Source organism: Coenobita brevimanus, chromosome 100 (genome assembly GCF_032717465.1).
Source record: "Coenobita brevimanus isolate Jiangsu-jjx chromosome 100, ASM3271746v2, whole genome shotgun sequence".
Lineage (NCBI taxonomy): Eukaryota > Metazoa > Arthropoda > Malacostraca > Decapoda > Coenobitidae > Coenobita > Coenobita brevimanus.
In genome coordinates, this window is record NC_137053.1 from 369,567 (window position 1) to 395,163 (window position 25,597).

At 41.1% G+C, this 25,597-nt stretch overlaps 2 protein-coding genes and 1 non-coding gene across 3 annotated transcripts in view; 1 reads left to right on the top strand and 2 right to left on the bottom strand.

Annotated features, from left to right (window-relative positions):
* Positions 1-1,387: 1,387 nt before the first annotated feature.
* Positions 1,388-25,597, bottom strand: part of LOC145414515 (uncharacterized) — a 230,657-nt gene continuing 206,447 nt past the window's right edge. The window contains exon 4 of the mRNA XM_080284036.1: positions 1,388-1,435. Within this exon, the coding sequence (XP_080140162.1) occupies positions 1,430-1,435 (6 nt within the window). The 3' untranslated portion in view covers positions 1,388-1,429. The remainder of the gene's footprint in view (positions 1,436-25,597) is intronic.
* LOC145414696 (endothelin-converting enzyme homolog) lies at positions 1,593-25,168 on the top strand. The gene is made up of 21 exons (XM_080284217.1): positions 1,593-1,601; positions 11,771-11,877; positions 12,340-12,449; positions 13,197-13,322; positions 14,461-14,686; positions 14,824-15,323; positions 16,135-16,211; positions 16,721-16,807; positions 16,883-16,939; positions 17,889-17,993; positions 18,473-18,597; positions 18,753-18,849; positions 19,590-19,676; positions 20,476-20,652; positions 20,842-20,954; positions 21,465-21,529; positions 21,911-22,030; positions 23,331-23,482; positions 24,129-24,290; positions 24,807-24,883; positions 25,066-25,168. The coding sequence occupies exons 1-21, from the start codon at positions 1,593-1,595 to the stop codon at positions 25,166-25,168; spliced, it is 2,682 nt and encodes an 893-aa protein (XP_080140343.1).
* On the bottom strand, positions 13,463-13,656 carry LOC145414784 (small nucleolar RNA U3). Its single transcript, XR_013899938.1, has one exon. It is a non-coding gene; the product is annotated as a small nucleolar RNA U3 (small nucleolar RNA).

The following is a 25,597-nucleotide window of genomic DNA, read 5'->3' on the forward strand; positions in this document are numbered from 1 at the left end:
AAATTAAAAAACAAAATGGATACATCTTTTACGAAATTCTACCTCATTAGGAAAAGTGCAGTCCCTCATGAAAAAAGCTACTCAACACTCGGATGTTCAGGTGCACCTGTTTTCAAATGGGGGAAATCATTATCTCGCAGAAGTAAATGGTTCTTGTGCCTTCTTGTGTTTGGCAGTATCGAAGTGTTTTTCAGTATCACTCAATCTTGCTGTCAAGGGACACTTAATGCTTGCAATAGCACTTCACATTACCTTCAAACTTGCCTGATGATGCTTCTTCTGTGGCGGGGGTGGCTCAGTTTGCTGATGTGGGCGTGGATGTGACAGTGGAAGTAAGAAGTGAATAAATGAAACAAGTTAGACACTGATAACGCTGACTGAGCCGTCCCTACTACACACAAGAAAGCGACTGGCGGAGTGGAACACAGGCGTTATATATGGTGCATCCTGTATTTGTATCACTTAGGGCTGTATTCTCGTCGGTTATGGAATCTCCGTAACTCCTTTTCCTAAGCAACCTATTTTGCCTATTGCACCTTACTACTGTACACCATAAATCATTCTAATATCGCCATACTCTGCATAAATAAACGTACAAAAGGATATTAACCAGCCATATCCAGATAATAATCGCTAAGGAAGAGGTGTTAGGGAGTGTCCTTACCCGACGAGAGAAGGGGTGCTAACCATTCCACTCGAAAGCCCGGCTGTACTTCTTGCTCATTGTTCTTCATTAAAACACAACAGGACACTTGAGAATCTGAGTGACGATCTTCAGGACAATCCAGCCGTAATCTGTGACTGTAGGACGAAGGCGATGCTGCAAGAACACGAGAGGACAATCATGGTGTGGCACAGAGACACACTTGAATCTTCTGATCTTCTCCCGCGTGATCTCTACACCGCTGGCAAGCTTATCTCAAATGTCGTCTGAGCCTGAGGTGTGAATCCCGAACCACCACAAGTGAAGCAGATGCAAAACAGCGAGCAAGAGGGAGATGGGAGGGTAGTGCATGGAAGAGAGAGGAGTGACAGAAGGTGGGGCGAAGAAGTGGTGAGGCGATGTTGAAGTTTCAAAATTCTGGTGGTGAGGAAGGATACTGTAGAAGGTGCATGACTACGTGGAAAGGTCGTCTAATACTGTTTCGCCGATATAGACCACATTTCAGGGTAAAACAAGAAAGAAGGGTTTCCTTTTAGATAGTTCATGTGTAAACTGAACTGTTTCTTCTTATATTTAGTTTTTCTGATGTAACTGTAATAGATCTAAGTACATTGTTTGTGTTAAGTTTTCGGTTGTTTAATGTTTTTCTGTAATTGCGATGTCACATCCACGATTTCCTTTGTTCCCATTTCTCTCTCTCTCTCTCTCTCTCTCTCTCTCTCTCTCTCTCTCTCTCTCTCTCTCTCTCTCTCTCTCTCTCTCTCATTAACTCTTAATTAGCTTCCCCGATCTTATAATGATCCCAAGCAATTAAATTCTTTGTCTTGATGAAATAAACCCATTGGCTACAGGACGCTGGTGGAGAGGGGGTCATTAATTACGTAAGTATTTATTGGATTTAGATTTTCTCAGGGAAGTAATTAACCAAATGAAGAAGGTAGGTCATCATTGTCACTATTACTGTCATCGTCTTCTGTATCACAATTAATATTACCACGATCATCATCACCATCATCATCACCATCACCATCAGTATCACCATCATCATCATCAGCATCATCATCACCATCACCATCATCGTCACCATCATCATTATCATCATCATCACCATCACCATCATCATCATCATCAGTAGCAGCAGCAGTTGACAGATAGGTGGGATGATAGACTGAATAAAAGATGGACAGCAAAGTAGGTGGATAATTAGACATGTTTAGAGAATAATAAAGATAGAAACATTTATCACACCTCCATAGTCAAACGTTATATCCCAGAGTCAAACGTTTTATGTCTCCCTGTCTTATGAGTGACCCAGTAAGTAGCTCCGTCTGTATAGGGTAGAGAGAAGGACGGATGAACAGAAATATACCAAGAGATCATTACAGAGAAATGAAATATAACATCCTCTAACATTAATAAGTTGGCAGGGAAAGGTTGTTATATGTCAGTGTTCATTTTGGTGACCAGAGAGAAATAGGCTCATAAAAGGACCTTCCATCTTATAACCCCTGGCGTGATGAGAGTTTTCTGCCGTCCTCCAAAACTTTGATATGAGGGCGGGAAGTTCTCAGATCAGAGATGGTTTGAAGAGGACTCGCTTTCGGAAAGTGGGGGGACCTTTAGCTATTCTCTTGTCCTAGTTTATTCTCTTTCTACATCTTGTCACTTATATTATCACTTTATATACCTTTTTATTAGAAGTTTATACGTCTTATTTAGATTTAATACTGGTTTATATATCCTAGTAATTCGATTTGGATTTCTTTTAACCGTTTTGGTATCTATGGGTGGATAAGGATTGGCTGGTCAGTAGCTGATCTTAAGTTTTACACTTCAGTTTTGAGAGCTTATTATCTGCATCTTATCAAGGTTTATGGAAGCAACTGATTAATGTGCTTGTTGTTGTTGGAGAAAACATTGAAATAAACCTTCACTGCACTCAAACCATTAATCAACAGCACTCCTTTCACTGGGTGTACTCTCGTGGCCCTTCCCCACCCCCACCACAGACCCAGCTCGTTCCACATTGTCCCGTCCAGTTGTTTATTCAGTTAACATCCTCATACATGGAGGATATGTGGACACGCAATGGAGAGAGTTATGTGGACAGACAATTAGGGAAGGTCGGAGCTGTGGTGATATTATGAATGCTGGGAAGTGCTGAGATGGTCTGGTCATGTGACGAGAATGGAGAATGAGGCACTAATTAGGAGCGGGAATGTGATTGAGGTGGAGGAGGAAGAGAGGGAGAGGGAAATTGCTTGATGGCGGAAAATAAGGCGACATGGAGGTGATTTGTTAGTGGCCACACCCGCTGTGATTAAGATGTCTCACTAAAAATAGACAGACAATAATTTCAAATCTTTCTAGTGCCATCTTCAAAAACTCTGACATAAAAAGTTGATTTGAGTTACGACTCTCGTTATCCGTTTCCTGCTGAAACAGATTCCTCAGGAAGGTTGCATATATATATATATATATATATATATATATATATATATATATATATATATATATATATATATATATATATATATATATATATATATATATATATATATATATATATATATATATATATATATAAGAGAAAATAACATGAACAAGAAGGAATCCTGGAGGGTAAAAAAAGAGGCCCTAACGAGATCGGAAAAAAAAAAAAATAACGAGAAGGGGATGAAAGGACGCCAGTCATCAATATCCCATGGATATATTTCTCTGACGCAGTTCTGGAAAAGCTGGACACTATATCAAAATAAAAACACAACTCCGTACACCAAAACAGGATAATAAAAGGAAATGAAAAGGAAAAGAGGTGAGGGGAAATGAAGAAAAGATGACTACACCGAGGAAAAGCTTATAAATATGATTAAACTTTAAACGAGGAAAAAAAAAATATTGTAAGAGCTGTTAAACATTCAGAATTAAAGAAACTGCAAATTAAGCATCACATTATATAAGCTAACAAATAAAGCTATGAAAAAGTCAGAAAAAAATAAGATAAAAACACTAGAATAGGAAATCAAAGGATGTGTGATAGCAAAGAGCCTGTGCATGGATAATAGTCCTGAAAAATAAACTAGGAAATAGTTAATATTTTAGGAAAAGCTATGAAAAGGAGCCATTTATGTGTGTTATTTTCTCGACTAATACTTGCTCTAAGTGGCATTTTGATATTTGCCAGTCTAAGCGCCATATTTGAAAGGAATCCATTATATAAACTCGTGGGGAAAACGAAATGAGGCATGACTCAAAAATGCTTCAGTTTGATTTGGCTAATGTTTGTTCGATTTTCATACAGCGCAAAAATGGAGAGAGTGAGTGGGACAGTATGAATGTGTGAGTGAGGCTGTGCGTGTGAGAAAGTGAGAGCAAGTAGATGAAAGGAAGTGTGAGAAAACGAGTGATAGTGTGAAAGGGAGTGTGAGAGAGTATATTTTAGTGAATAAGTAGAGAGAGAGAGAGAGGTTGGAGAGAAGTTACGGGGGAAAACAGGGGCGAAAAATAGCCTGCATACTAGCAAGGGAAAACTAGCGCCTGCAAAGTGAAATAAGTGACCAGGTAATATGTCGAGATAAAGGAAGGATAAAAAGGAAAAAGGCCGGCTGGTTCTACATCTTTATGGGCTCGTTACGGCATCTTTCTAGGCTGACCACGTTGGGCCACTCGAGGTTATGCTCCTTTAGTACCTTTTTTTTTTTTTTTTTTATCCCTGACGCATGAGAGGTGCGTGTCTAGTGGCCATCTCTCCGTTGTCTCCTATCTGGGTGAGGTGACGTGGGTGTCAGAGCTGGTTATGAATGTAAAGTTAGGATTGGTTTGAATAGATTGTGCGTAGATTTTAAGATTGGGTTGGATAGGTTGTGTGTAGGGTAGAGTAGGTTAGTGTTGGTTGTGTGTGAGAGTTAGGTCAGGTTATCTTAGGGTTTGTTTCGATACGTCTAGACTGAGTTAGGGTCGGCTTGGATATATTCATTTAATCATTTCACTCCAGTGGTTATGTAACCACCATTTTTCTTCCTTTCTGGACGCTTATTCACCTCATCTGCTGGAGGGAAAAAGATGCGAAATGATGATGATGATGATGATGCACTTTCACTAAAAGACACTCATTCTGAATAATAATTATATATATATTTTTATATATATATATATATATATATATATATATATATATATATATATATATATACACACACACACACACCCACACACACACATATATATATATATATATATATATATATATATACACACACACACACACACACATATATATATATATATATAGATATATATATATATATATATATATATATATATATATATATATATATATATATATATATATATATATATATATAAAGAAGCTGAACCGCGGTGTCCCAGTGATTACTACGAGTACGTTCGTCTCCTGACCTGCGAATATCCCTATTCTTGATCTGAATTCAATGGGTGCTGGTAGTACGAGTATGTCCTTTTATATGTTCGCAGCTTAATTATTCATACCGATGGCAAATTCAGATGCTATGTGTGTGTGTGTGTGTGTGTGTGTGTGTGTGTGTGTGTGCAAGCAATCGCGTGCAGGAGTACACTTGAACTCACTACACACCACCATCCCCTCTCACAACTCATTTCACTCTTTCATACTCATTTCCTCTCTCACACACTATTTTTCTTTTTCTTTCCCTCTTCTTTCGGCTTTGTCTCTGTCTCTGTCTGTCTGTCTGTCTGTCTCTGTCTCTGTCTGTCTGTCTGTCTCTCTCTCTCTCTCTCTCTCTCTCTCTCTCTCTCTCTCCGTTTCTTCTTTTTTGCTCTCTCTCCTTCGTTCCGTCTCTTCCCGTATTTCCTCTGAAAAGGGTAATAGTGTGGGTGGAGGTGATGCTCTCTAGTGATCAACCCTCACTCAGCTACACCCTTTTTGCTCTAACTTGGCCTAAAATTGCCATCTCTCCATCTTGACTGATTAGTTTTAGCTATAGATTAATATTAGAATACAATGCTAGTCACCAAGAAGTGCAATGGAAGGAGTATAAACCTGTAGTACTGTCTTATTCAATCACTGAGCCACAAGAAACAAGCTGCAAAAGGAGGAAAATCTGGGCCAAGCTAAGGCGAAAAGAGTATGGTTCGTAAATTAACATACATATTCCATTTCATTTTAGGGTTTATTCTCACTGATCTTGGGGCTTTCGTGGCGACTCTCTTATTCAGCCATTATTCAGCCATTTATTTTGTACTTTACTCATATATATCTTCGTGTGTTTTATTTACATTTTTTTTTTTTATATAGGCCATTGTATCAGTAACACTGATCATTACTGTAAGGCGTAAAGACTAATTTTTCCGGTACACTTGGGCTGTATTTTGGCTGACACAGGAGGCAGCGTAGCGTCTCTTCCTCTGCGATTTATCTTGCACAGTGTACCTTAATATCCTTTCTTATGTTACAAATCCAGACTATGGCCCTATTAAGTAGACAGAAATTAGACAAACGATAAGCGTAAGGTCTTCCTAGAACTCCTGTTCCACCTTCAAAAACAAATATTAGTTATGAGAGGAAAATTACTATAGGTTAAGCCTGTTTTCTGGAGAAGCAACAAAAAAAGGGCATCCATGGTCTTAATGTGCCCAATTCTTCCGCAAAAGCAAATCTAAACTAGAAAGTACTCAGGGAACATATGCTTCCGTCAACTGGAATGAAAACTGATTTAATGAAATAATTCGTCTTTTCTACCAGACGAATACTTTTACGATCCCATACAGTTAGTTCTACAGTCTTAGGCTGCCTTGTTACACATCTTAAAGGGTCCATATCTCCACCAACGCCAACTTTTTTTTTTTTTAATACTCTTGAATCCCTATTCGGCTCCTTCTCAAAATCTAATTAACTCTTCCTTGACCCACTGTCGACCTATCTCCCAGATTTCATTGAGATCCGATAACAACTTTTTGAGATAACTTGTATACAAACAGAGAAACACACAGGTGAATGCATACCCTCCGTCAGCCTCGTTGGTGAAGTTAATCACGCCAGAGAAGCGACCTTAAAAACGCTTGCTTATAAATCCCACCCCAATAGCAGTAGTGTATACCGGCAAGCGTACCAATGACATCTTGGCTTCCGGGAACATCTGGCCTTGATTGGTGGGCGTGGTTTGTGGGCGGGACTTCCTAGGGCGGGTACTCCGGGTGTTGCTAGAGTTGTCAAGTTAGCGGATTTTACGCTAGATTTAGTCATTTCCATTCAGCGACATTGACTAGAAGCCTAGCAATATTATAGCGATTTTTATACAGCTGTAGCGATGTGCTAGAGACTGCTCTAACTTCTTTACAGCTGTTTTCTAGACCATTTTGAACCTTACGACATTACGCAAGATTTAATCACTTCCATTCAGCAAGTCACAAGAAACCTAGCAATATTTCAGATATTTTCATACAGATGTAACGATGATACTGGAGACTGCTGTACATCATCTAGCTATTTTCCGGATTTTTTTGTACGTAGCGACTTTCGAGCGGCGTTGGTGTTGCAAGCTTAGCAGTGTTGGTGAATATAGTTTGGCTACTCTGGACTGTGTTGCAAATCCAGTTCAGTTGCGCTTGTTGGTTTGTGGTGGGGTGTTGTGTTGGTGAGGCGATTTAGCCACGATAATTGCCTCCTCATTATATGTAAGTATTACAGTATTTAAAGCTAGTATTTTCATTTAAGCTTGCATAATAATAAGTGGCAAACTGGTCTGTTACTGTCTCATCATTCATTGGTTTTGTCCCAGTATCCCTTGTCTCATAATTTCTTAGTTTTGTCCTGCTGACTATTTTTTTTTATCCTGAAATAACTTATGACCTTCAGAAAGTAAACTGTTTCCTTGAACTGTCCATTTATCTCATGTGATTACAGTATTTTCATGTCAACATTTAGCTAAAATTAATGTCCAGTCAATGATCTTTTTTAGTATGCTTCTTTATAATTAGATAATTATAGAAAGCCGGGATCCATTGCTATCCAGGCTCACTTAAAATAAATATATAAATCATTAAACTTAAACGAAGTGAGTCTAAAATAAAATAACTTGTATCTTCAATGCTGTCGTGGGGAATGAAGTCCACAGGATGGGTCGGATTCTTACCATGATTTATTTTCCATGTCACACCTTTAGAAATTGGAGGTTACGCAACACCACTTCCTTAGCGATGCATTTTTATACCTTTTACATTCTCATATATACATGTACCTTTTTTTTTTTTTTTTTTTAATGTCATAGTTTACTTCAATAGCATAAAGGCGATACTGAGGTGAAATGTCCAGAATAAATCGGAAAATCAAGTGTTGCGAATCCCCCAGCATCACGTAGCATACAGCCCACATACGCTATTGTATGATACTAATTAAAACCACATCGATAATAAAGCAATGTAAATAAAAACCAAAAGAAAATAAAAGTATAATTAGCGTAATAAATAGTAAGTAAATGATCTGCCACGTCTCCTATGCCAGTTGGAGTACAGATAAGTAGAATATGAAAAAGTGATATGTATATGGTGCAGCTGTCCTAGGCTCCTATGACCCACTCAGCTGAATAAAATCGTCTAGAGTATGTAGGAATATAGTACAAGATGCTAAAATGGTGAGGGGATTAATGACTTAGTATCAGTATTAACAATCAGGTTCCTATGACCCACCCACAGCTGAATAAAATCGTCTGGAACTTACTGGAATATAAAACGAGAGCTGCAAAATTGTGTGGGGATTCTTGCAGCCACCTGAGGAACCTGTTAAAGAAACCTTCAGTAATGAAGGGGTTAATGAAGCTATATCTTACCCGTTCCAGTTCGAAAGCCTGCTCAAAACTTACGAAAATTGCCTAGAAAGAGCGAGAGTAAAGCCACTACGGTAGGCTATAATCGTAATGTCCAAGGGCGTAACACAAACACTGATACTTGCGTTCGTATGTACTTATGACGCACGCCGGCCTCATTGGGCTTCACAGTAACAACAATCCCACCCATGTCCACACATTTATACATCTCTCTCTCTCTCTCTCTCTCTCTCTCTCTCTCTCTCTCTCAGTGAACAAAGACAAGCTGGCTGGGTAGTGTGAAGTGTTGTGGTGTTGTGTGGTGTGGTGTGGTGGTTAATGTGGTGTGGTGATGCGTGGAGGTCGGTCAACCCGGAGTATGTGTAGCATGACGATCGAGAGAGAGAGAGCAGTGTGTGTGTGTGAAAATTTAGATTCATCCCGTTGCCCCTCCAACACGAGAGGATAATTGCTGACACGGCTGCTAATTATGATGAAGAGAAGCAGTTAAATGCAGAATATGATGATGGATGCTGTAAATTTGTTGTTGTTGTTGCCATTTTTCTTGTTCTTGTTCGTTTAGTTCCTCCTCCTCCTCCTCCTTCTCCTCCTGTTTCTTCTCCTCCTCCTCCTCCTCCTCCTCCTCCTCCTGTTTCTTCTCCTCCTCCTCCTCCTGCTTCTCCTCCTCCTCCTCCTCCTTCTTCTCTTCTTGTCATTATTGTCATTGAAATCTTTTTGTTTTTAACTTATAAGTATTGCTTTCCATACCTTGCAGAAAACAGAGAGGGAACTGTCAGTCAAAGAAGAAGTAAAAGAAGAAGAAATAGAAGAAGACGAAGAAGGAGAAGAAATAGTTGAACAAGATGAGATAGAACATGATACTGAAAAAAAGAAGAGACAGAAATAAAGGAGAGGAGGTAGAAGAGGAAGAGGAATTACAGTAGAGGAAGACAAGAAAGAAACAAGAGGAAGAAAATGAAATTGAAATAATAGAGAAGAGGCGGAAAGAGACGACTGTGGAGGAGGAGAAGAAGAAGAGGGGAAAAGGAAGAGAGGGAAAAGGGAAGAAGTGGAAGCTGGAGAGAGAGAGAGAGAGAGAGAGAGAGAGAGAGAGAGAGAGAGAGAGAACAACAATGAAGGAAAACTGAGAGGAGAAAGGATATCTGAAAAAATAGAAGGAAAAAGGTGAAAAAAAACACGAAAAGAGGAAAAGAAGAAGGAAAGAGGAAGAACAGAGACTGGAAGAGGATGAACTAGAAGCAAAGAAGAAAACAGAGAGACTAGGGGGAAAAACAGAACAGTCCTGAGAAGAGAGGAATAAGAAAGGAAGAGAAGGAAACAGAAGAAGAGGCAGAAATAGCAGAAGAGGAGGAGGAGGTGGAGGAACAAGATAAGAAAAAAAAATAAAGAAAGCAGAAGAGGAGGTAGGAGGAAGAGGAGGAGATAGAAGAAGAGGAGAAAGAAGCAGAATAAAAGGAGAAAGAGGTCGAAGAGGAGGAGGAGGAGGAGGAGGAAGAAGAAACTCATGAGGAGGACGAGAGAGAAGATTACAAGAAAAGAAAAGGTCAGAAGACGAAAAGAAGGGAGAATCTAAGAAGCAAGAGAGAAAACTAGATGAGAAGAAAGAAAAAGAGACGCGGAGAGAGATTTGAGATAAAAGAGGAGAGCTATTAGATAACTGAACCTAGGAAGAGGAAAGGAAAGAGATGACTAATACAGAAAGAAGCGAAAACATTGAAGAAAATAGGAAGAGGAAATAAGTAAGAGGAATACAGGAACAAGAAAAGAAAAAGCAGAGGAGGAAAACATTAAAGAAGAGGCAGATATAAATGAAGCCAAGTTAAAGAAAGAAGCGAGAGGCAAAAACAAAATTAGTAAGAAAATAGGAAGGAAATAAGAAAGAGAAAGGGAAGAGGAAACGCAAGGAGGAGAGAAAATCAAAGATGCAGAGAAAGAAGACAATAAAGTAGGAAAGTGTGTAGAGGAAGACAGTCAGAAAAAAAAGAAGAAAGAGTGGAAGAGACAGAGAAGAAACAATAAGTGGACGGAAACGGGAAAAAGAAGCTTATGAAAACACAGAAAAAGAGGAGTGGAAGAAATTAGGAGAAAAAGAGCAATTGAAAAAGAAGAGGAGAGGCGTGAAAAGGAGTAAGAGGAGAAAAAGAGAAGAGAGGCGTGAATAATGTCCACGACTATTAACATTAACGGTGCAGTCGACGGGCAGGAAGTGGTTGGGCGGGGAGCAGAAGTGAGGAGGTTTAGGGAGGAAGGAGGGAGGAGGGAGGACACATGGAGGAAAGGGGGAGAAGGGACGTGGAGGGGAGTAAGAACAGCTCTCCTGCTTTTCCTCCTCTTCCTCCTTTTTCTCTCCCTAGGGCTCTTCTGGCATCCTTCTGGGGCTTGGCGGGAAGTGCCGTCACGCAGGGAGAAGAGACAAGTAAGTAGCGCTGCCAAATCATAAGATGCTGCATCATCACTACCCTTATATATCATATATTATATTATATTTTGAGATGTATGTTGGTTCCCGAAGATCGTGTCACTGTGTTTCGAAGGTCATTGTTCGCTGTTGTCATATTTATCATCATAAATTGACTCGGTGGTGGTGTTATATTTGTTGTTGTTGTTTAACCAGTCTCTCTGGCCAAACAGACCCGTCGACCAAAAGTAAGCAACCGTTTCTCTGGGGCCGTCCTAAAGCCACAATACAGTACACACACCGTGTAGGGAAGCGGTGCCCCAGTGTGGTAGACAGCGCCTCGTCAGGGTCAAAGCAAAGTACTTCCCACGGCAAAGTGCAGGGAAATAAGGGGAGGTTTGGCTCCCGGGTGGACGCCGCAACTGCTTCACCCAGGATATACTATGCCATCACGTGTAGTCTTCCCTTCAGCGCCTCGGTGATAGAGTAAAATTCGAAAGACGTGAAAGAAGTACAAGATTATGAACTCTGAAATGTACACAGAAAACTTTCAAACATGAGCTGTAATTTTTTGCACTGAGAGTATATTCAGATTACACAAATACAGGAAGTGGGAGAGTGGCGGAAGGGCGGTGGTGAAAGATGCGAAAAAAAAAGAGCCATTTGTTAGGTTTTACGTTTGTGTTTATGGCGACGGTCCCGTACACTTCTGGCTGGAAGGTGTCACTGCCCCGCCCCTACACACACACACACACACACACACACACACACACACACACACACACACACACACACACACACACACACACACCATCCCTCTACCATATCTACCCTACCTATCCCCACCAGCCCATCCGTGGCAACTCATGAACATTTTTGTGTGTACAGGACGTGTGCGGCGTGGACGTGTGCCTGACGGAGGAATGTGTACATGCAGCGTCCGAACTATTAAAAGCCATGGATTCCACAGCCGACCCTTGCCAGGACTTCTTCCAGTAAGGGGCAGAGACAGGGAAATACTGTGTGTGTGTGTGTGTGTGTGTGTGTGTGTGTGTGTGTAGCAGGCATGTTTGGGTTTAGATTTAGGTAAACAGGTAGGTATACGAACAGACAAATGTGTACATACACAGGTGTACACAGACTGACACACATAAAAGATACACGGACATGTATATTGGTCGGGGGAAGGTGTATATAGATATGAATTTAAAAGATGTACACACAGATAAATGCATACTGGGGACACACACACACACACGCACACATGCAGACACCGAGGAAACACACACACACACACACACACACACACACACACATGCAGGTAGTTTTGTGGTGAATGAGATTAGACTATGTAGGTATAAAGTCAAACACAATTTTACATAGATCTGTATAGAGATAAAACACATACCCTCATTCGCAGGTAACACACATCATTATCACCTTCAATATCCTCACAGGTACGCGTGTGGAGGGTGGGTAAAACGTCATAAACACAAGACAAGGGATGAACTCTTCTATTCCGTCAACCAGAATCTATTACCCAAGCAGGTCGACTTTGTTCTGAATGGTAGGTATTTTCTAACTTAGCATAAATGAACTCCTTAGTACTGGGGGGGTTAAAGACAGCTATGCCTAAATGGTCTAGTATTTAAAAATCTGCTTAAATTAACTGACATCATCAAGAAATTGCAAAAAAATTAGATAATATATTCCCCTTTGCGATGTCTATGTTAAGGAGGTTGTTAGGCTAGTGTTACGTTCACCTGGTCCAGACTTTCATTCTTTTGCAGCTTATTCCACGCAGCTCAGTGGCAGATAAAGACAGTACTACAGCTCTATATCTTTTCCAAAACGCCATAGCACTTTTTCGTGACCAGTATCGCATTTTAGAGTTAATCTGTTGTTACTACTCAAAATTCAAGGCGGAGAGAAGGCAATTTAAGGCCAAGTTGGCATAAAAATAATAAAGTTGACTCGATCCCAAATATAACATTAGCCTCTAAAGTCTGTATTCAGAACTGCATGGGACTTTTCGTAGCACCTCTGCCTTGGAGATTTAATTTGCATATTGCATCTTAATATCCTCTCATGTGCTGTTTATGTCGTTTTAATACCCACATAATTTGAATCAATAACATAAAAAAATGTCAGGCCGATGTAGTAGAATGCGAACCCCTAAAACACAAACACAGGAGCAAAGGGAATATGCTGTATACTGAATGGGCAATCTTATATTCTTTAAAGATCAATAATAAGATAAATGTAGTTCGCAGCCACAAGTAAAGAAATTGGAGCTATTAATTCTGTTGTCCAGAACTGCTAGTGACGAAGGAAGGGGTGCCCAAGGAGCTCCTGACCACCAAACCATACCGTGACCTGGACTTGTTTTATAGCAAATGTTTGGACACTTCTCACCACGAGGCTGGAGACATGGAGCAAGGTTAGTTTCTCCTCTCTCCTGCCCCTCTCTTTCTCGCTGGATGACGCGAGGGTAAAGGTTGGCAAACCCACTTGCTAAGCAGTAGTAGTAGTAGTAGCAATAGTAATAGTGCTTCTACTACTACTATTCCTACTAATTACACCACTCAGCCTGTGCGAGCCCCCTACAAACCCCCGAAGGGGCCGGGACGGTCATCAGTGCACAGGACGAAGTCTCGGTGCCACTTCCCGTTCAGGTCTCGCACTAAGAACCCTCATCGTGGTGTAGTTGGTGACTTGTTAGGGCAACAACACTATGCAGTCATTCTATAAAATTGATCCTTTGAAATGAGCGGAGGGCTTTCTTCGACATTAAGATATTTGATCCTATGGCAGCATGTCAACATGAACCGTCTCTCGAGGCTGCACACAGAAGGAATGAACAAGAAAAAAAAAAAACTATCAAGAAGTGATCCAACATATGCACCACGGTCGATTCACTCCCTTTGTGTTCACAACATCAGGTGGGATGGGTCCAGAGACGGGGAGATTCTACCCGAGACTGGCAGAGGTTCTTTCTGAGAAGAAGCCTCAACCGCAGAGTTCTGTGATGGCCTGGATGAGATGTCGATTCTCATTCTCCCTCGTGAGGTATTTATTCCTATGCCTCAGGGACACAAGATCATCTACCAGCCCTCAGGCCTGTCTCTCTGAAGGGTATGGATTACTAAGCTACAGGTCGAGAGTCTCATAGACCAGCGACTTCAATAGATTAGTGTCTGTATTAACACTACTGTAAATAAATAAAAATAAAGTGATAAAAGTAGTAGTAGTTGGTTGGATACCACAGCCGTTGGCGCACTTGGGAACAACGGATTGTATTATGAGGGTTGGTGCTAATCTTCACACTACAACTCAAAATGGTGAACTGTATTATGAAGGTTGGTTGTGAGCTTCGCAATATAATTTGCAAATGGATGGAGATGATATTAAAGAAAAAAACTAGTAGTAGTAGTAGTACAGCTACTCCTACTACTGCATCTACTATTGCTACTGCTACTACTGCTACTATTACTACTACTACTACTACTATTATTATTATTACTACTGTAATAATAATAATAATAATAAATAAAAATAATCTTTCATTTTCTCAACAGTTCATACCTTCCTAAGCAACCTGAAGGAGTTCCAGGTGGGCCGTCCTTTCCAGCCCAAGTCCTGGGACCTGACGAAGGCCCTGATGGAACTCCTGAAGCTAAATGGGGCTCCAATTTTAGACGTGAGTCTGGAAGTGGATGTCAAAAATGCTTCCAGGTTGACCATCGCAGTTTCTGGCCCGGAGAGAACAGGACTGCTGTCGGGTCTGGCCACGGTCGGAGGCAGGTGGAGGACTTCTCGGCTGGAACAGGTGTGTGTGTGTGTGTGTGTGTGTGTGTGTGTGTGTGTAGAGAGAGAGAGAGAGAGAGAGAGAGAGAGAGAACATGAACCACAGCTTCAGTATATCCTCCCCAGTTCCTCAGAGGTGTGGGTCATCGGGCTGTTTATAGAGACGGCCGCCAGAGAGATCCGAGGACAGAGAGGAGGAGTCATGGCGGGAGATTCAAACACCATACAACCGACGCCTTTACGGGTACAATAGACGCCAGCCCGGGAGACGCCGCGGATGCAAATTTGAACTACGTCAGCATCAGTTCAAAAGTTTCTGACGTTCCACAACCCATGGGAAACTCCAACGATAATTCAAGAAGCCCAAACGTCGTCCATTCTCCCAGTTCAGGAAATTCAAACACCATTCAGCCCCTTGGAGAAAATGATAACATTAACTCAGCCGACACACAACCCCCGGGAAACGCAGACGAAGATTCAGAAAGTTCCCACGACCTCCAGCCTCTCCGAAACCTTTTATCTACTACACTAAGACCTACTAGCGACCTACCACCAGGAACCACCACAGTTACCACTACTTCCAATTCAAACCCATCAGAAGTAATGGATACCGCACTAGAGGAAAATAATGAGGGTATGTATGTATGTTTATTGTATTGGTCTGTATTGCCACTGTTGCTGTTATTATTATTAGTTTTGCCATCATCACTATCATCAGCAGCAGCATCATAATCATTACCATTAGTTATTATTATTATTTTCTGTCACACAATAATCAGATTTTCAAAAACTACTGAGGTGGCCATGAAAAAAAAAAAAATGGTTTCCCTGTCGCCCTACCTTTCGCCTTCAAGCACTCTCCCTCCAACTCGCACTACCCCCCCTTGGCTCAAGTTTACTACAATGGAGAGCAAAAGACTGACTTACGGAGTATATGTGAGGTGGCGGGTACAGAAGGAGGGAGAGACCGAGGATGAACTGGAGGGGTGAGGTGGAGAGGTACAATATATGGGAGAGGAAGATGCCAGTTGGAGCTAGGACGGTCAGATGGCAGAGGACGGGGTGCATGGAAACAGTGCGTCTCTGTCCACCCCTCACGGGATGAAGGGATCTGGCGATAGCTACTGTAGCGGGATAGATAGATAGACAGATAGACATTTTATACTCGTATCATCCATTTGTTTATCATATTATTGTTACTCCTATTTACTTACTGGTAATTTTATTCCCTTCTTTCATTTTTTTACGTTTTACTATGTCTATCTTTATTCATTTACAAAGTTGTAATTTATTTGCATCATTTAATTGTTTATGACTTTTCATTATTTACCTTTTTACTGATTTTTAACGTATTTATTTATTCTTATTTACTTAAAATACTTTTTGTTCACATATGTTTGTACATTTGTATATACATTTTCTTGTATCCATTTATTTGCTTACAGCAAAAGAAGACACGAGCCTGGCTAAGCCTGTGAAAGAAAAGATAATCAGTCGACGGGTGGTGTACAACATTATAGAGGTGAGACTTTGTCCTCGGATTCATGTCCCGATTAAGACCATTATTATTTACATCATTATTGTTTTCATTGTTATTATTATCTTTGCAAGTTTGCTCATGTGAGGTGGCGACGCTTAGCACATCCCAGGCTGGTGGGAGTGTGCTGAGTTTCACAAAATCTCATAAAGACCAAGATATTTCGAAAACTGTGCACCCTAGAGCAAGACCGAGGGGCGCCAATCCCCTGTCGTAACCCCATCTACCCATTACTAGTGATTAAGCACCAAATTCTAAAAAAAACTTATCTAACCTCACGACAGGGAACGAGTCTTGCGGCGCGACAGCATGTAGTACAAAGTGATGGGCTGTCAGGTGTAAGAAAATCGATCCCTTACTAAAGCAGTAACTCAGCCATTGAGTAATTCATTGACAAAGGCGTTTCCAGATCCCCCCCCAAAAAAAAAAAAAAAAAAAAAATGTTTCATTTTCTTATTCACGTGATAAGAACTCTTTTTTTTTTTCATTTCCAGGAAGACAAAAACGAGAAGAGATTAGATGCCATCGCTTCAACCTTCCATGATCTGTTCCCAAACATCACACTTCCCCGCTCTAATGCTGTGGGAGACGGAGAGGGAAATCTGGCGGGAGAGAATGAGGAGGATTATGAGGACGAGGAAGGGTTGGGTGAGGAGAGAGAGAGAGAGCTGATATTTGCTGCAACGATGAGGTTCATAACGCTGTTGGAAGAGGTGAGAGAGGTTGAATGAAATGTGTGTGTGTGTGTGTGTGTGTGTGTGTGTGTGTGTGTGTGTGTGTGTGTGTGTGTGTGTGTGTGTGAGGGGAAGGGTTTATTTTGTGTGTGAGAGAGAAAGTCTGTCTGTATTGTTAATGATGGCGATAGGGACAAATGATGGTAACTGTGACACATATATTTGTGAGTTTATTAAAAAGACGTTAGTGACAAAGATGATGATGCCTGTGGTAGTTTAATCTTTAATATTTATCTGTGTAATTTTAGAATATGAGATATTAATAATTCCAGTCTGATAGCGTATTTTCTAATATAATCTTGCTACCTCCAGAGAAATTTATTCAGCTGAAGATATTTTTCGGAGTAGAAGGGTTGATTACAGATTTCATTAACCATTTCACTATATAATTGCTCTATTAAGTTGAATAAGATCGTTTTGAGGTAGGAAGAATAAATGTACCAGCTGATGACCATGAGGATATGTTTACATGCACCTGCTGATGAACACGTGGCTTTGTTGACATGCACCACCTGACTACCACATGGCTTTGTGTACAAGCACCAGTTCATCATTCAGTGGCTTTGTTGTCATGCACTAGTTGATGACCACACTACGTTGTTGACAGGCACCATTCAGTGAACACATGCATTTGTTTACATACATCAGCTGATTCAAAGGGAGCCATGTGCCTTTGTTTACGTGCACTGACTGATTCATAATGGTGCCACGTGTCTTTGTTTACAAGCACTGGCTGATTCATAGGGTACCATGTATCTTTGTTTACATTCGCCTACTGATTCAAATGGTGCTATCTTTGTTTACATGCACCAGTTGATTCATGGGTACCACGTGTCTTTGTTTACAAGCACCGACTGATTCAAATGGGGCAGTCTTTGTTTACATACACCAACTGATTCGAAGTGTTAAAATGGAACAAATTTGCCAGATCATGCCTGACGAGAGGGAACAGTTGGAGGCTCAACAACAGGGTCGCTTGTATCACGACACGTCCTTCGTCTCCATCACCTCACTCGTCTCGCAGCTGCCACAGGTACGTGTTTGTAGATCACTTGGCAAGCCTCACTCTACAATAATAAATAGAATGATCCGTATATTGCGTCCCCTTGTGCACTTGGAGGTATTTTGTGTGTTGCGGGATCGGTTCAGCCTGCTGGTGTGGGGAGTGCAGGCATTTTGACTGTCTCATCAGCTATTTAATCAGTGAACGTAAAAAAGAAAGCAACAGATACCAAAGCATGCGGATGACTGATGGAGGTAGAAATTTCTGCAGGGTAGATATTAATAACACTGGCTGAACTGTCCCCTCAACACAACAGAATTCATCAGCTAAGGCGCAGTATAAGGAACACCTTGTACATACCCTGGTACATCTACAATATACATGCATATACGATAATAGCTACATATAATTAAATAACAATAATGATAATGGTGTCGAAGTTTATAAGAATAATAATAATAATAATAAATGCAGATTCCATTTCTAAACGCTTGCTCTCTCTCTCGCAGATCGACTGGAGGTATCTTATAAGAGAACTGTACAACACGAGCATCAATGAACAGGAAACCATCTTTGTCTACTTCCCAGAATACCTACGGCGTCTCAGCACACTCCTTGATAACACTGAGCCATGGTGAGAGAAAGAGAGAGAGAGAGTGTAGGTGTAAAGGGAAAAAAAAAATAAGATAAGTAAAGATTACATTTACTGTATATTGGCATACTAATTCTACATCTTCTCTCCTTCTCTCTCTCTCTCTCTCTCTCTCTCTCTCTCCCTCTATCTTCTAGGGCCATCCACTACGCCTTCCTGACCCTCTACACCCACGACGTCTTACTGGAGGCTGCCCATCCCCAAACGAACGACCATTCAGACTTCTGCTTACAGGTGAGAGAGAGAGAGAGAATTATGTTTATGTAATGAAAAAGGAACTAAAAGCCAGAAACCCACAAGATTGCTCCCTCCATGAAAAAAAGTGTGTGTGTGTGTGTGTGTGTGTGTGTGTGTGTGTGTGTGTGTGTGTGTGTGTGTGTGTTTTCCTGTTAACTCTCCTGATGCGTAAATTGTTAATGTACAGGTTCATTTCCTGTTCCAGATTTTTATTTAAAAAAACATAATTCGAGGAGGAGAAGGAGGAAGGGAAGAGAAGGAGAAGTCAGGTTGAAAGCAAGATGGAGTCAGGTGTTCTTAACAGAGCTCCAGAGGTATCTTGACTTCCACGTAACCCCTTCAGTCTGCGGACGTATTGCATATTTCATTCTTGCCATCTTCGAGCTATTTTATTCGATCTTGCGGGTATTTTTACGTTTTTATTATGATTGTTATTTTATTGTTATTATTATTATCATCATTAGCGGTATTATTATTATTATTATTATTATTATTATTATTACTACTGTTATCATCATCATTATTATTATTACTTCTGTTGCTACTACTGTTCTTTTTTATTATCATTATTATTATTATTATTATTAGTAGTAGTAGTAGTAGTAGTAGTAGTAGTACTGTTATTGCTTTACTGCAAGAGCTGGATACAGTATAGCCTTCATTAACCTGTTTAATACCAGAACATCCTAAGATAATCTATATCAGCCTAACCTAACCTCACCTAATCTACTTATCAGGTGAGCAAGAACGCCTTCGGTGACGTGATCTCCAATATGTACCTCCACCACGTCGGCAACACCACACTTAGGAACCTTCGCGCACACGTGAGTACAGTAATGTAAACAAAGCATATAAACAAAGTCACGTGGTCATCAGATGGTGGATGTCAACAAAACCACGTGGTCATCAGCTGGTGCTTGTCAAAAACCCATGTGGTCGTCAGTTGCTGAGTTAAAAAAAAAAAAAAAAAGGTGGTCATCAGCTGGTGCGTCAAAAACCCATTCAGTCATCAGTTGGTGCATGTCCTCGAAGCCAGTATACTTTCAGCTGGTAGGCTACGTGGAAGCATTACAGCTATGCCCTTTGGCCCAAAATTACATCCTCTTTATCTTGAATGCTGCGTTGTAGCAACAGATCAACACTACAGTAGATGATGGTGTTAGTCACGAGGAAGTGTTACTGAAAGGATGCAGAACCGTAGTATTGTTTCCTTCTGGTATTGTCCTACGTGAAGTAAGCTACAAAAGAACGATAATCCGGGCCAAGTTAAGATGAAAGAGGCATAGTTACATGTATCGTAGCTAAAGTTTTCGGTTCATCGACGGGGCTTAAAGTGGTGTGTTGTACTGTGGTGTGGTGTTGGATAGTGATGATGTGACTTGGTATGAGGTCCAACATATACACACCTACACCATGTCCGGAACACCACACTCAGGAGCTGTCGCATTCAAGTGAGTATTGTGGTTGTGTGGCGTGATGTTGCGGTGGATGGTGGTGGTAGTGTGATAAACCAGTGGGACGTTATAGTGATGGATGGTGACGTGGTTGGATGTGATGTACTCGTAATATTGAGGTTAATGGTGTGATGTGACAGGGTATGTTCTCATCACATTTTCCCCACAGGTTCAGTCGATGGTGGAAAACTTAAAAGAAGAGGTTTTAGATTCCGTGCGGCGCGCTGACTGGCTGGAGGGTGAGGACCAATGGGAAGCCGTGCAGAAGGTGACATCACTGCAGGCGGAGGTGGCGGCTTCGGACAGACACTGGGATATTACTTATGTCAACGAGTCACACAAAGAGGTTAGCGTTTTGCACAGTAGGACCAGTAGGACAGTTTGATGTATGCTGATACCACGTTGCCGTAAACTGTTCAAATATCTTCCAATTTTTTCCAAATGTGGCTATACTTCTTCCACCAGGAAAGATAAAGTTACGATCTCTCTCTCTCTCTCTCTCTCTCTCTCTCTCTTTCTCTCTCTCTGTCTTCAGCTTTCCTTCAGTGCCAACATGAGCTTCTTCGACCTAGCCATGGAGGTCCACCGAGTTTTCAGGAAGGAGATGAGCAGCCTCTACCACCAGCCCATCGACAGAGACACCCTCATGTGAGTAAGGCAATGAATCGTGTTACTGGTGCCATAGGAGGCTGCGTAATACCTCTTCATTGGTGGTTTATTTTGTATATTACATCTTAACACTGTGTTGTATGTTTATGTCCTGCCAAATATCAATATATATCGCATCAATAACATACAAGGGGATACTGAAGTGTAATTTGCTTAAGTCAAGATCTGACACTGACTGCAATGAGTGTTGATAGCTTCTTAGATGACTTAGGACACGAGTCCACGAATTATCCAAATTTCAAATCTGTTCCTCTTGTAAACAGTACCACATGATCATCAGCTGGTGCATGTAAACAGCACCACCTGATCGTCAGGTGATTCATGTAAACAGCACCAAATGATCGTCAGCTGGTGCATGTAAACATTACCACGTGGTCGTCAGCTGGTACATGTAAACATTACCACTTGGTCATTAAGTGGTGCATGCCAGTATAGGCACTAGTTATCAGCTGGTGCATGTAAAAACAGGATTAATTCTTACTCCAACAGCTGGTCCTTCACTATACAGCCATTCACTGTCAACGCCTTCCTAGACCAGTCCACGAACAGCATCGGTATGTGTTCTTCTTGTTATGTTCTCGTGTTCTAGTCAATTATAGGAATTGCCTAGCGTAATAATTTAAGCAGCCTATTATAATTTTCCTCTTTTTTTCTAGTGACCATAGACTGATGAACACACACACACACACACACACACACACACACACACACACACACACACACACACACACACACACACACACACACACGTGCACCCTTCTAGTCAGTCTCTCCATCCTCTCCACATGGCCAGACAATCTTAAAGCATTTCTCTCAACACTATCAATCACATCATCACTAGAAAATGCTATGGTTGATATGTGAGATAAATTCCTTAAGGACAAGGTATCTGAAGCCTCCTGTGCCATCTAAAACACGAACTTTGTATCATCCAGTGCTCCCTGAGGCGTTTTTTAGACCCCCTTACTACTGGGAACGAGGACCAGAGTATCTAAATTATGGAACCATCGCCACATCCACTGCACACGAAATTCTCCATACCTTCGACTATACCGGTGAGATTTGTAGCGTTGTTTTGGGTGTGTGTGTGAATTTGTGCTTGAAGTGTGTGTGTGTGTGTGTGTGTGTGTGTGTGTGTGTGTGTGTGTGTGTGATATGTTTGCTATTATTCTCTCTCTCTCTCTCTCTCTCTCTCTCTCTCTCTCTCTCTTTCAATAGCTACCCCATTCTGCCTACCAGCCTATCTTACTATGCATTTGCACTGTCATTCTGTTTATCTCTATCGGTCCTTGTCTGTCTGTCTATTTATCTTCTTTTGTATCTATCTAATCAAACTATCCATCCATTTATCTATCTATTCTTCATGTATATATCTATCACATCGCAAGGGCCTGGCACCCCATTATCTCTTGATTGTTTTCGGATTAACTCTGATTAATGTTAAGTGCAATCTGTAGAAAGGAATGCCAAAAAAATATATGTGCTTGGTTATGTCTGTGAGGTGGAGTCAGGATTCCAGGGGTTTAAATGGAGAGTGAATGAGTATGTGGCCTATCTGAGAATACTGTTTAGTTCTCCCTCTATTATGTTCTCATTTTCATCTTTCTGAAACCAATCTTTTAGCATGGCAGTGACGATGATGATGATGGAGAATAACTACCTCATTCATCTATTTGCCTAATCTTCACGTATCTGTATACTATAGTTCTTTCACCTTAACTTGGCTCAAATTTTCGTCCTTTTGCAGCTTATTCTACGTGTCTCAGTGGCAGAGAATGACGATACTGTGGTTCTATATCCTTTCCATAGTACTTCGTGATTGGGGCCATATTCTAGTGTTACTGCATTGTTACATCTCAGAAATCGTGATGAAGAGGGGATAATTTTAGGCCAAGTTAGAGTGAATAAAGACTTTTTATCTCTTTATCTGTGTATTAATTTGTCAGTTAGTCTATAAGTGCATCACCAGGGCGTAGAAATGACATTTTTTTTTTTAAATCTCTGTATCTATGTATTCGTTTATTTATTAGTTAACATTATCAGTCTACCTCCAGGAAGCAAAAACACTTGGGTCTTCTTATCTCCTTATCTACGTCTTCATCTATTTATCAGTTAACATTATCAATCCATCAGTATAGTAGGGTCCTTTTCTCTCCTTATCTACGTCCTCGTTTATTTATCAGTTAACATAATCAATCCATCACCGATATAGTAGGGTCCTCTTAACTCCTCATCTACGTCCTCGTCTATTTATCAGTTAATATTATCAATCCATCACCGATATAGCAGGGTCCTCTTAACTCCTTATCTACCTCCTCGCTTATTTATCAGTTAACATTATCACTTTACCTCCAGGAATGATGGTCGACCACAGGGGAGAGCTGAGTCGACCATTCAGCAGTGAAGCTCGACGACAGCTAAACAACACACTCAGTTGCTATAATGCTCTTCTGCACGCTAACTTCTACACCGAGGCCAAGTTTGAGCATGGCATGGTCTCGATGGAGGTGAGAGGGAGAGAGAGAGAGAGAATGAGATGAGCGAAGGAGGGATGAGAAAGGGACTGAAGAAGGGAAGGAAGATAGAAGAGAAAAAAGGAAGGGAAGGGAAGGAAAGAGGAAGAAAAAAACAGATAAAAGGATGGGCAGACGTGTGCTTGGGTGAACTAAACAGTGTGTGTGTGTGTGTGTGTGTCAAGATGAAATTATCCAGGTGAGAGTAATAGGAACCTAAGTATATGTGTTACTGTACTATAATATATTGGTGTAAAAAATTCCTCTTGACTAGTCTGTATTGTTTGTGTATACATGTGAGTGAGTCCTAGAAATCAAGTGGTATATTTTGCTTGGTGCCATACCGTGTTGCTGTTAATTTATGCTGGTATATTTTCTGTCTGTTAAAAATATTATCCATGTGCTCAGCTGGAACGTGTATGATTCTGTGTGTTATACTTTTTGTGATGGTGTAGCTATATATGCAGGTGTATGTGTGTTTAAAGTGTTCTCGATATGTGTCCAGATTTTTGCCTTGGTGTAAATTAAGTGCATGCTGGTATATGTATGTTCAAATGCGTTCTCCATTGGTGTTCTGCTTTTTGTGTTGGTGTTAATAGGCATGGTGGTATATCTGTGTTCACATGTGTTCTCCATACAGCTGGACCAGAACATAACGATGAACGAGAACTTGGCAGACGCAGGTGAGCTGGTACATGCGTTAAGGGCGTATGAGAGATGGGAGGCCTCGCACTACCCTGAGCCCCGCCTGCCAGGACTCCCACACCCCACCCGACAACTCTTCTTCATAGCCGCTGCACAGGTGGGGAGGGAAACACCTTGATCCAGTCAGTATAACCCTATCCAGTCCCATCTAACTTAATCCAACCCAATCTAACCCAACCCAACCCAATCCAATCCACCCTAACCCCACCCAGTCCAAATTAGTTTCACCAACCTAAACAAGTCCAGTCTAGCTCAACCCAAATTAATTTCACCTAGCCTAAACCAATCCAGTGCAGCCCAATCCAGCCCAACCCAACCTAATTTAATCTAACCAAATCTACGTAACATAATCGAGCTCAACCTAACTAAACCAAACTAAGCCCAATCAACCTCAGTCCAACATAACTTAACCTAGTTTTGCCTACGGTAACCTGAGCTGGTCTCATCTAATCAGAGTCGTCTAACCTAACTCCATCTAACGCAACACCAAGCCCCAGTCCTAAACTAGCTCTTAACTTTGCTGATTCTAACCTAATCTGACTTAATCTATTTTCTCTTCCTACTGTACATAGCTAATTAATCACAGTCCACTCTAACTTATGTCTCCTTTCAGCCATACTGTTCTGTCATCCCCGATCTGGCTAAGATCTTCCTAATGGAGAAAGACGAACACCTGCCTAATGATATCAGGTAAGAGAGAGAGAGAGAGAGCAGGGAGACGAATGTGTGCGTGTTTGTGTGTGTGTGTGTGTGTGTGTGTGTGTAAGTCAATAATCAACTATCCTAATACTGAAATCCGGTATTATTGGCATGACATGGTTTTAGGATAATGCTAATGCCGGCTGACCCCTGTTCTTTGTCTCTCTCTGCAGGGTGAACGCAATAATGATGAACACTCCTGAGTTCTCCGAGGCTTTCAAGTGTTCTCCAGGGGATAGAATGAAGCCTGTCACCACCTGCCATCTGTTCTCCTAGTTCTGTTCGGTTCCATCCCCACTCCATTTTCTTTCCTTTTTCTTTTTTCTTTTCTTTTCTTTTTCCTTTTTTTTGTCCGGCTCGGGTCATATGCTTTAACATTCCATTCCCTGTGATCCAGCAGTCCTCCTACGTACCATACACCTCAACATGTCACCACTTCAGCGCTAACACCCACCATCCATTTTGAATACATGCTAGAGCTGTCTCATACTGGACTTGTGTATTGTTATTAGCGAGGGTGTTTTTACGTCATGTCGGCAAATATTATGGCGGGTTAGCAAAGTCTAGTTAAATTTGATTCAAATTCTTTACACCAATTCCTGCCTTAGCCGGGATTCGAACCTGCATCCATTGGGACAGTAGACCACTTCTTCCCCAACTCGGCCACCTCCTCCCCCACCTCTGTCCTGTCATCTACCACCTATA